Source organism: Gopherus flavomarginatus, chromosome 1 (assembly GCF_025201925.1).
Source record: "Gopherus flavomarginatus isolate rGopFla2 chromosome 1, rGopFla2.mat.asm, whole genome shotgun sequence".
NCBI lineage: Eukaryota > Metazoa > Chordata > Testudines > Testudinidae > Gopherus > Gopherus flavomarginatus.
The window spans coordinates 246226638-246239352 of record NC_066617.1 but is presented as its reverse complement, the minus strand read 5'-3'; the positions used below and the strand labels follow the sequence as shown (position 1 = coordinate 246239352).

The 12715-nt window shown below is 43.8% G+C and overlaps 1 protein-coding gene across 9 annotated transcripts in view; it reads right to left on the bottom strand.

Annotated features, from left to right (window-relative positions):
- CYFIP1 (cytoplasmic FMR1 interacting protein 1) overlaps positions 1–12715 on the bottom strand; it is a 143939-nt gene that overhangs the window by 12757 nt on the left and 118467 nt on the right. For 7 of the 9 annotated variants that reach the window (XM_050919327.1, XM_050919307.1, XM_050919297.1 and 4 more), the window contains 2 exons: positions 6772–6902; positions 688–760 (listed from right to left, as the gene is read on the bottom strand). In XM_050919327.1, the coding sequence (XP_050775284.1) occupies positions 688–760; positions 6772–6902 (204 nt within the window). Of the gene's footprint in view, positions 1–687; positions 761–6771; positions 6903–6943; positions 9772–10807; positions 10938–12715 lie in introns of those variants that run through there. The other 2 variants (XR_007768726.1, XM_050919346.1) reach the window with 2 other exon arrangements.

Genomic DNA, 12715 nt, shown 5'->3' with positions numbered 1-12715 from the left:
TCTTTCACTTTGTTATTTATGTGAATCCTATGAGCAGAGGCACAGATAGATCTACTGCTGCTGGTAGTGGGGCAGAATTAGGAAAAGAGGAAGACCAAAAAAAAGGTGGTAGAAGGATAAAATGGAGGAACAGAAGCAGCTCACCTTCTAGCAGTCAGGAAGGGGAGGAGAGAAGTTAGACTGGAAGGAACAAATCCTGCAAGGCAATTCAGCAAAGCATTTAAGCATGTGAAAAGTCTGTGGCAACCATACGTGTGGTTGCGCTTTGCTGGATCAGAGAGACAGTACTCAGCACCTTGCAGGATCCAGCCCTAAACCTCCCCATCCCCAAGTTTATTGTGAACGCCTACAAGCCAAAGCTGATATGAAGGATGGGACCTCATAACAAGTCCAGCATTCTCCAACCTCATGACCAAGTGGGGATGAGGCAGCGGTGGGCATATCACCAGTGTGCTGCACAGGGCGTTCTTGATCACCTCACCCCAGGGAGCCCTGGTTAACAGGCGTAGGCCTCCTGCTATTCTGTGTACTGTAACATTTTCAGGCTTGCAGATACTCAGGAATTTGCGGTCGTTGCAAATGAATAGCGCTTGTGTAAAGAAAAAGTGTCACAATGATGAATTCACCAACAAGGAAGCAACATCAGGGGTAATACTGCTGGAGGAAAAATGCTTGTCCAGCCCATACCTTTGACATGAACCCTTGGCAATATATTCTGGAATGGTGCAGCATGCAATAGGTCACACACTTCTTCTAGCGACTAGAACAAAAAGAAACAAGAAGCGTTTAGGAGTTAAAAAACAACAGCATGTCAAGGGCACCAAAATCTGCTTCTAAAATCATGTGGACATTCTATAACAAATAGTGGCTGACACCAGAGGGCAGGAAGCACCTACAATTAGAACAAGTGCATGGTGCTTTTGGCTCCCTCTTCATAGAAGTACTTAGCAGCAATTTGGCTTCTGCAGGTTACCTTGGATTCACAAAGAGCCACAGCAACGCTACTCACACCCAGAGTTGGCAGTTCTTAAAAGACAGAGGCTATTTATTGAAAAGATGAATGCAGAATGACGAAGTTCTGTGTTAAAGTGGCAGACAGATCCTGTGCAGACACACACACAAATGTGAACAAAGCAGCAAGTCACGTTTTTGTTTTTACCAACACTGTTCCCATAACCCATTATCACCCAGAAACATGTCTCCCAGAAAGAAAGTCGCAGATGCAGGAGACTAATGGCAAGGAGGTGAGGTGGGCTGGGCTGGGGTGTGTGTCCCCCAGCATGGAACATTTCAAATCTTTAAAATATAAAGAATAAAAAAAAATTGTTTCACAAACGTTAAGAAATATCCATGAAGTTGGATGTGTTTGCTTCTGGAAATCCCTGTATGTTCTCAGTGTATGAAACAGACAAGAGCAGAAGCTGAGATAAGAGCTAGACTCATCTGAGGCCTCTTCAGAATAAAATTTGAAAAACAGCATGTTCTCATTTTTATATTTCATTGACTTTAATGATTTTAACAATCCCCAGAGAGGAGAGATGACTTCATATTCCATGACTTATTTCAGTCAAACACAAGGATCTGGCCCTTTTCCAAGGAACTTAAATAATTTACCCACAGTGAGTAAAATTCTATAACAGTCCATCTAATTAGATGCTGGTAGCAGCAGTACACATTTACACTGTGGTAGCACCCAAAGGCCTAACTGGGACTGGAGCCCCATGGTACTACTGGGCACTGTACACACATAGATAAGAGGCAATTCCTGACCCGAGGTCTTACAATCTGAGAAAGACACAAGCAGATGAAAGGTAGGGCTCTGGGACACTAAAGGGTGTCACACACACAGTTGTTGCTTCCGTAGGTCAAGTACATTACACAAACCAGGGGTGCCTTGGATCTCTCCTTGCCCTCCTTCCCTCACAAAAACCTACAAGCAAATACATTCGATGAAGAACTGGCTCAGCTTTGTTAGTGACAGGTTTTTGTGTTTTTAATGGGCAGAGAAGAATGGCAATAGTGGGGAAATTAGAGTAATGGAGCAGGAAAAAGGAGGAGGAGAGGGACAGTCATAACATCTTTGCCTGCTGATGGGCAGACAATAACACAGTCATCATGGCAAAGGTTAGCCTAAGGAGGGCTGTATGGATAGTGTCAGGGAGCTGTTCCTCCATGCATAAAGGGCAATGTGGGTAGCATAAAGGTGCTTACGGGGAAGGTTGACTGGTGGGTGGTAAAGGCTGGGAACGCGGCCAGGGCAATGGAAGGGGATGGTCAATCAGCTACGTAGGATGAGACTACATTGCAAAGGTAGACAAGAAGCTTATGTGAGTTGGAGAGGAGAAAAAGGAGCCAGAGGAGGGATTCAAGAGAGGGGTGCTGTGGTCAGAACAAAGAGTCAGGAAGATCTTAGCAGTAGCATTTTAAATGGACTATCTGAATGTTGCAGTAGTCAAGGCCAAATGAGTCTTTAGATCCGCTTTGGCTTTTGGAATTAGGAAGTAACAGGAACAGAACCCCTTTCCTCTCAAGTGAAAGGGAACCTCCTTCACAGCTCCCACCTGAAGAAGGGATTGGACTTCTTACTCCAACAGGCGCTCACGAGAAGGGTCTCTGAGGAAGGACGGGGAGGGAGGATGGAAAGACGGGATGGACAGGAACTGGATGGTGTAACCCAGTTCTATTGTGCTGAAAACCCAGCAGTCTTAGATGATCTGGGTCCAGGTATCCAGGAAATAAGAAAGGTGGTTGGAAAATGGGGGTAGCTGCATCTAGTGCAGGGGGGATTGCGATATTGATCTCGAGTGTCTAGTCAAAATGAGTGCTTTGATGACTCGGGCTGCCTGAGAGGCAACTGCGTAGGGCCCGCTGAGGAAGATTGTGGAGGGGACCTGCAATCTTCTTCCACTGTTCTCAGCCCCCAATGGTCTGATCTGATGAGGGACCACACTAGGCTGAAATAGGAGAGTCATCTGAAAACAAGGTGGGGGGTGGCAGGGGAGGGCAGGATCTGGTATGGGAACTGATAGAACACCCTCAAGTGCCCCTTCAAAAAAAATTCTGCTTGGGGCCTCCTGGATATCTGTGTGAGCCTGGTAACGAGGCTGAGGTGGAAGATGGCAGTTGCATGTGCTCGTAACCTCTGCCCATTTCTTAAACAGGCCTTGGCGAGGCGGTAGAGCCAAGAAGCAGACCAGGTGCAGAGGTCTTAAGTGCTTTCCCTAAGGTGCTGGGGCATAGAAGCCCAGGGACCTGATGGTGGCTCTAGAATCTTTCAGGCCACGGAAATTTGCATCTGTCTGCTCGAAGAGGGAAGTTCCCTCAAACGGAAGGTCCTCAATGGACTGCAGAACCTCTGGTGGTAGTCCTGAGGACTGGAGCCAAGAGCACCTTTGCGTGCTAGCAGCCATGTCAGCTGCACCTTCCCTTTCTCCACCAGAGCAGAGAATTCCTGTCCGGACTCCTGCAGCAGCAAGTCCTTGAATTTTGACATGGAGTCCCAGAAGTTATAGTTGTACCACCCAAGTAAGGCCTTTCTGGTTGGAGATGTGGAGTTGTAACCCACCAGTGGCATAAATCTTTTTACCAAACAGGTCCAGTTTCTTTGAGGCCTTTAGATTTTTTGGGGGGGAGGGAGGGGTCACGCCTTGCAGCCCTTTCCTTTCTCTTTCATTGGCCGCTGCAACCACAAGGGATCCGGGAGGGGGGTAGGAATATAGGTATCCATACTACTTGACGGGAACATAGTACTTTTCTCTACTCCTTTTGAAGTGGGGGAGCAGAGAGGATGGGGTCTGCCATAGGGACCTGACTGGACCCATAATAGCCTCATTGAGGGGTAGGGCCACCTTTGACGAGGCCGCTGCAGCCAAGATGTTGATCAGGCTGTGCGAGGACTCTTTAAGCACCTCCACTTCCAGCTTAGAAGCCACCCTTTCCAATAGCTCCTGGTAAGCTCTAAAATCATCCTGCAATGCCAAGCCACTTGGCCCCAACACAGCTTTGTCTGGGGAGGAGCGGCCTGCATTGGCAGTGGCCTTCTTCCTCTTCTTCTGCACCGACCACATCATGCAGCCCCAAGTCCTGAGTATTGGTACTAGGCTTGGTACTGGAGCCCAGGTTGGGTGCCAGATGGTAGGGCACAGGGGCCCTTCTCTCAGATGCCACTGAGTACAAATGACTGGAAAGCAGTCCCGATACCGGGGGGAAATCCAACAGATTCCTAAAAGGCCACTGCCCACTGGGCCAGGCACCTGGAGGAGCACCCCCACTGGGATACGATGGACTGTAGGTAGTGTACTGGTATTGGCCCCTAGGTTGAGTGCAGGACTCCACCTCTGACTCTGAGGACAAGGTGGCTTGAGGGGACCATGGAGGGATGGTACCCCTCCCTTCCGTCAGTCAGTGCCGAGGGAACGGTGCTGGAGAAAGGGAATCTTCACTAACATCAGCAGGTCGGTTTCCCTCTGGTCAGTACCAGTGCTGGATAGGAGCTCGGGGCAACATGCCTCCTTCTGCTTGATGACCTCACCGGTGCCAGAACTTGCCCAGCCAGAGGTGGCGGAACCAGGAGAGCCATCAATCAGGTCCCTGACTATTGCAAATGTCTCTGGGGCAGACAGCACCGCGATCCCGCTGGTGCCACAATGTCCACTTAGTGTCGGAGGATGGTGCTTCACTGGACTCAACGGCACTTGTGAGCAGAGGGGAGTCACTGGTGCTGCTTGCAGGCATAGGGGTCTGAGTGCAGCTTCCATTAGGATGGACCTTAGCTTAGCCTCCTTGTCCTTTTTCGTATGAGGCTTGAACTGGCAGCAGATCTGGTAACGCTCTCATATGTGAGCCTTCCCAAGAAACTTCAGACACCTGAAGTGCGGGTTGCTCACTGGCATGGGTGTGCATCCGTGCCCATCCCAGTAATAGCTATTGATGGATCTATCGTCCTTGAACTTATTTAGTTCTTTTTTGAATCCTATTATATAGTTATGGCCTTCACAACATCCTCTGGCAATTTAAAGTATAAAAATAAATAAGTGTTTGAGTTGCATTGCAGCCTTGGCAGATATACTGCCTGGCCCTCAGCTAGTACTTAATAGTGATGTTGTATTACATTGCATACTTAAAAACATCTAGGAGCTCAGTGATGAAGTCTTGTGCCAGTTCACTCTGTTCTTGAGTTAAATATAGAGCCACATAAATTCTTGATCTGCGAACGTTTGTGTTTCTAAAGAGCAAAAAACAGCTCTCTCATTTTCTTTGTCATCTAGCCATTTGTTACACAAACTCTGAGTTTAAAAAACAAATGGAATATTCCATACGTGATCCCCCCTTTCCCCTACCAATCTGTCCTGTCCACAAGGGGTATAGGAATTTAACAACAATCCCAAAAAAGTAGGATGTATCTATTTCAGGCTGTCAACAACCTCAAGACCACCTTATGTGCCACATTAGTTTCTATATGTGAATCACGGAATACAAACCCAACACATTGTAATTCCTCTTTTTAGCTACCTGAGAGGCACTCAGATTTTATGACAATAGGAGACCAGAAGTACTCACACACAGAGAGAACTAACTACCATCTTCCTCCAAAAAATACTAAGCAAAAGCTGGAGCACAGGATAAGAAGATTACTCCACGGTATAGAGAACAGCGTGTTGAAAATATTGCAACCACAAACAGCCAATTTAGTACATATGGGATTTGGAAGTTGTATCTGTTTTCACTGGTAAAATATTTTCAGATGCACAGTTCCATCAAATGAAGTTGCAAGAAGGCACGCACAAATTCATGGTTGGTGCAGTGCCATCTCACTGATATTCAATAACCTACATAGGAACAGCAAAGGCATTATCACCTGAGCTATGATTGACAGTATATGGAGAAACAAGGATTTAATTTTCTACTTTCCCTAAATGAATTTATTTCAAAATGTCCACTAGAATTGCAGATGTTAGAGATGGGAAAAACCTTTCAGGCCTAGTCCACTCCCACTGCTAATGAAGGATTGTGCACCGCAATAGGTTTTCTACATTTTTTTTTCAGTCAAGTGGTAAATGTCCCAAGCTGTGGGAACTACATACTCTCTTAGGCAAACTATGCCCTGATTCACAGCAAAAATGACGTACTAGCTCTAACAACAAAGCATGAGGCAAAGAGTTTTACCAAGTGTGTTCTTTTAGGCTCTTCGGCTTCAGTAGCCTGTGTGATTAGTGCTAGCAGAAGATAATAAAAACCATACAGTCATGATTCTATTTTAATTTTAAGTAGAGGGGCTTATACTGTGTAGACCAAGAGAGGGTACTCCCTGTCTGTGAGCCAAAGCTCTCTTCTGATTATTTCACACTTTTATTCTAGGACTGATTTTCCCTACCTTCTCTGTGTCCATCTGCTACCACAGTGGCAATTTACCTTTCCTTGTGAAGATAAGATGCACTGACCCACCCCAACGTTCAGGTGCACAGCCTGACCCCAACCACTCAAACTGGACAGTGAGGGGAGCTGAGAAAGAAGTGGAGCTGGCATAGTTGTCCTCAGCATTCAACCACGTCCACAGATTAGTAGCAAGTCTGAGCTTTGCAAGGCTGTAAGAGAGAACTCAAAAATGTTTCTGCACCCAAAAGATATTTTTTCTAAAGGGAGACTGTTTTACAATTGCAGAAAACTTTCCAATGTCATGTCTGTAGTTTTAGGTTAAGGCATCAATTACAGCGATTTTTGAAGAATGTTTTTGGATACACGTGGTGTAAGAGTAACTTCCCAAGCACCTACCAGACTCTGCTCGATGAGTAGACAGAAGAGCACAGCATTTCCCACTTCCCGCAAATTCTGGAAACACACAGTCTTCAGTTCTGCATATTCGACAATGTCCTTCAGCTGATGGTGGAAAAATTCCAGGATACCTGAGATGTGTGTGTACATATATATATATATATTTATTTAAAAAAAAAAGAAAAAAAGGTGAAAACCTTTGAGGAGTCAAGGCTAATTATTTCAATAGTTATCACATACACATCTATTAGCTTACTGAAATCGGCTGATAAAAAAATCTAGTTAAGTGGATAAAATCATACAGACCAGAAATAGTTTCCCCTTTACCAAAACAGCAGATAGTGGGGTGAGATGGGGAGTGGAACAAGAGGGAAAAGTTGATGAAAATATCAAGTCCCTCACTGGCTCACTGAGGATGAATATAATTGTAGAGCTTTGTACAAGTTTTTTTCTAGTAGCATCTTTCATGCAAGCTATGTCTACAGAAGGCAGGGGCGTGGGGGTCGGACAACACATGGAACTGTATCCGGGAAGGCAGAGACCCTGAAAAGGATTAGGGATCACAGTGGTCAAACAACTGAAGATAAGCTCCCAGTGCAATGCACCTTATATCTAATTTGAATTTATCTGACTTTAACTTCCAGCTATTGGTTCTTGTTATGCCTTTTTCCGCTAGGTTAAAGAGCCCTTTAGTACTTGGTATTTTCTCCTCACCAAGGTACTTACACACTATTATCAAGTTACTTTGATCTTCTTTTGATAAGGTTTATATTTTGTATAACAAAATAAAATAAAATAAAATACTAGGTATTATATTTCTACACCAAGTAATAGAGCTCCTTGCAGCCACCCTGAAAAAAAAAAATTTGCTTCCTTTGCATAGCCCCAGTCTCCATAAAGGATAAGCTGTTAAAGGAGTATGTGTTATAACAAGGCCTTCCTTTATAAACAAACATTTAGCTGGGTCCCATTTCACATACTGCTATCTTTCACCTGCACTTGAAATTATGGCTTAAGAGCTGCATATTACCTATTTTGGTTTATTCCAATAAACAACCTACAAGACACTAAAAAGGTTTTGCTGAAAATATTCCTAGTGTTCAGTTTTACATGCTAACTAATAATAAATCAGAGGGAGGGATAGCTCAGTGGTTTGAGCATTGGTCTGCTAAACCCAGGGTTGTGAGCTCAATCCTTGAGGGGGTTAGGGATCTGGGGCAAAAATCTGTCTGGGGACTGGTCCTGCCTTGAACAGCAGATTGGACTAGATGATCTCCTGAGGTCCCTTCCAACCCTAGTATTCTATGAAATCCCTGAAAGCTTATGATGATGTTTTGCCAAACAGTGAGCTTGTTTTAATCCATGCTCTGAATCTACAATTTAGAGTGACAACATGTCTCCAACCATCAGGAATGTCCTGCTTTTCAGGGTCTGGCCCAGCTGGTGTTACAAAAAAGGTTTTGCCCCAGATTTTTCTTTTTATAAATTCCTGCAACCTGAGACAGTCAAACTGTCAGCAGGATGGCTGAGGGCAAGGACTACCTCCAACTCTCCTGTCACACACTTCCACTCTGCTCTCTCATCACAGTCCCTGCCATAGGACTTCTCAGAGAAGTACCACACACATATCTGAGGCAGCCCTCCCCAGCCCTGAGTCAGACTCACCCTGCCTCGTGAGGTGGAGAAATTCAAGTCCTTGATTGATTCAAATTAGGTTGAGGCAATTTTAAATTAGAGTTCTTTATGAAATAAGTTATAAATGCCAGAATGAGCATGGGATGACACTACTGGTATTCCCCACATGCAATCACCACCTTACCCAGAAGGTGAACAAATTCCCCCTACAGGTCTAACTATACAAGTCAGATGCTATGGAACCCTAAACAACAGTTGTACAAACAGCAGTATCCACTTGAGATCAGAGCAGAAAATATCTTCAAGTTTTGGCCAGTGCTTTGGCTGCTGCTTCAGTGACACCAACCTTTATCTATATCTGACCACATCATAAGAAATACATATGTCACTTTTGGAAAAGATTAAGCAATTAATATACAACAAAAAAGGAGGAAACCTTTCTAGGAGCCTTTAAAAAAACTCAAATCACCAAAGAGTCCTGGCAACGACAGTCTTATTTCTTTGTCTGCAGCATTCCTTCTCCCCACTAAGTTGTGAACATAAATGCAATAGGCAAATTTGTAAGTTATTGAATCATCTGAATATACACAATATCCCCAAGATAAATACATTTAGGTTTTTTTCCAGGCTAAACAGTAATTTTAATTAAAGCCCTTCATTTGTACAAGGCTGGGGAGGGTAGGTATAACTAGGAAGTATTTAATGTTATTCATACATATAACATCTGCAGCTCTCTTACATCACTCTCATCAGAAACAAAGGTTGTTTGTTATAAAATGTATTTCGTAAATGCAGAGGATTAACAAAGGATTAGGCCCCATCTCTGCTTCCTAAATCCTACCTCAAAAGAGCCCACATGGCAGATGTCACATTTCAGTGATGTGGTCTGGCTTTCTAAATTAATTAGCACACAGATTAAGTCGACATAGGCAATTTAAAATGGGTTGGGTTTCTCCATTTAAGGTTACCTTTTCTATAAAACTATAGCTAAAAACTCTGATTAACCATGTCCCAAAGGTCTAAAAACACAAAATTTGCTACCTATAGTATGTGTAAAGTATGGACTAATGACATTTGTTCTTTCAAAGAACTGAGCTGGGCTCTATAATTTTCTGCACAGTGACTGTTGGGTTTATTATTATTAAATGAAACCTCTGCTACTGTTCATTATAAAATGCCTCCTAACAAGCAGTGTACTATGGCATAACCTTTAATTTTACATTCTCTCATAGAACTTTTAATACAAACTCTGGCCCTGACCATGCACGGAAATACACACACACTTAACTTTATGTGCTTTGTGACTCACTGACTTCAGTTGGATTCTGCTCTGCGCACATGCATTTGTTTTTGAATGATCAGGACCTGCACACATTACACCCATTCGTTATTATATTCACTGAACAAAAATTATGTTATTCTGTTTTTCATATTTAGTAGATTACTTATTGTCTAGCCAAGGCCATTTTGTTTTCATCTGATGAAAATGCGTTTTTCAATTTCTGCCTTGTTTTCTGACAATTAGCTAAAATATTTTTTCCCCCATCCAGTACATAATAGAGATTTGAAGGCCATCTCCAAGGCAATCAGCTTTCAAATGACCTCAGTGAAATTCTTTCATTTTCCCTTCTGTAATGAAATCTCAGATTCAGAATACTAAACCCTTGAAAGTAAAGTTTCATTTTGGTAAGTAAACTACTATCAGACCTTTCAAAGGGGCCTTCTCGTCCTTCTCCTTACCTCTTCAATAGTCCCTGCCTTCTCCTGCCTACCTCTGACATACATCCCCTCCCCAATACACTTCTGTGAGCCCTGCCTCCCTCCAAATTCCCTCCCCAAAGGAGAGTCTTCAGAGTAACCTACAACATACTTGCTTCCAGTCTCACCCCAGCAGGCTTCCAGTGAACCTCCTCCTCCCATCCACCTCCCGACAGATGAGCTTCTGTTCTCATAGCCCCCAGTTTGTTAAAAAAGCCCAAAGAATCAGTTACTGTCAAAGCTGTGTCCTGGAACTCCAGTTTTTGTGCACTCAGAAGAGGCAACTCCCCAAACTGCTGTGGGAGAGATTTCACCTGGAGTGAAACATTCCCAAATATTTTGAAGGATAGAAAAAACAGTTTCAGCGTGGTTCAGGGATTCTTTTGGGTTATACTTTGCCCTAAGCCAGTTTTTGCCTCCCTGACTCCATTTTTATATGTATTTTCAAATTTAGTCACAAAATTTGACATACACCTTTAAAAAAAAAAGTTTACTCCAATGCAATCTTCAGGTGGTAATTTAATTTACTTAATAATAATTTTTAAAAAGTCTATCCCCTCTCTCAGTTTATATTTTGGAAGGCTCCATCTTTAACACGCCCTCCCGCCCACCCCCGCTCCCTTTTTAAATCTTTCCCTCTGCAGGTTTTCCAGCAGTAGCACAAATCTAACCTTATCACTGCAGCAGCGCTGACATAAGCACGTTTTTTCTGATTCCCAAGGACATTTTAGTATGGCTAGATGATCAAAAACAACTGTAGTCATATTCAAACACTACAAGAAATTAGTAATAGAAAAGAAAAAGATAAATATGGAACAATTATATTTCTAAGATGACTTAAACATTAAATAAAATATGCTTAAATATGCAGGACAGTGTTCCTTTAAGAACTTGAGAGCTACTGCAATGTCGCCCTCTCACCTCCAAAATCCTTCAGTTTAATGTAGTCATAAAAATATTTATCTAAAATACTGGATGAGTAAGTTGCACACCACTTAAAGACCGTTTCTATGGAAACAAAATCTTTGGCAAGGAGGCCTCTTGAACTCAGCTGCCCGTATCTCCATCCTCTGTTCCTTTTAGCATGAATAAACAGTCATTAAAAATCCACAAGGACAGACATGATTGGAATTGCTCAAGATCTGTATAATTAATGGCGCCCAATAAACCATTCCAAATGAAAACCCTGAGCTGTGCAATGTAATTAGGGGCTAACTAAGTATACTTAGACAGAGAATGATGGCTATTCATATGTAGATGTGAACTGGGAAAAAGATTCTGAACTGATAAATGTGCAGTACATTAAGCCAGCCCAGAGCCTTAGGCATTAAAGCATTGGATCAGAGCAGTAGCTTTGGCCTTTGTGGCTAGGCAGCTGAGACAATGAGAGTGATGTGTGAATGAGTTTGTACCAGAGAACTAAAATAGCAGCTGAGTATCTTCAGTGATGCCCATGCGTATTGCTAGTATAGTTACCCATTTGTTTAAGGTACTTGTGCTGAGAGCTGTAGGAGATGAAGGAGTGGACAGCGCATAGAAGTTATGACCTATACGCTTCCCTCCACTAACATGAGCCAAGAGGAGCAAAACATGGAAGAAACTGGTGCAGGGAAGGGTGGGACAGAAGGGCGAGGACATAGTAGTGACTGTATGGCACACATCCCTCCTCTCTCAGTCTGCTGGATTAGGGCTGTGTAGGCCAGAGGGAGGAAGAAGTGAAGTTTTACAGGCTGGAGGGGGATGGCTACTGTCTGCAACATTTTCTCCCCACTGACAATGACACTGGTTCCCCCTTGTCACATTAAGCTTTCCCCTTCCCTCCCCCCCTGCCCTCACAGCAGGGAGGGTTGGAGTAAGCAGCCAAGAGAGATCATGAAAATACAGTATGGTTCCAGAGGGAACAATGCTCCTATTAAGGAGAGGGTCACACAGAATAATGTGGATACCCTGAGTCTCCAAACAGGTTTTCTATTCAGTTTCTTATACCACATCCATCACCTGTGGTTTCGAGCACCATCCTGTAGTGCACTGAGAAACATGACTAGCATCTGCTATGTGAGGTTTTGCCTTCTCTCCCCACAAAAGGGAAGACGACATGTTATTTTTTCTAAATGTATGCTATGCTATGCTTTTTTTTTTATTAGTGAAGACCAGGTCGAAGAAATGCAGATGGCACTTGGAAAGGAAAGTGCCGAGGTCTGAGAAAGTTTAGCTCCAAAACAAGGCATCTCTGTCTCCTACACAAATGAGTTTTACCCTTCCTGAAGTTTTATCCTTCCTGTAGAAAGAGTCCTCTGAGGAGTCTTGAGCAGATTTCTTTAAGGCAGTGTTTCCAAACTTGGGATGCCGCTTGTGTAGGGAAGCCCCTGGCAGGCCTGGTCGGTTTGTTTACCTGCCCCGTCTGCAGGTTCAGCCGATCGTGGCTCCCATTGGCCACAGTTCGCTGCTCCAGGCCAATGGGAGCTGCTGGAAGTGGCGGTCAGTAGGAGTCACGATCTGCCGGACCTGAGGACAAACCGGCCCAGCCCGCCAGGGGCTTTCCCTACACAAG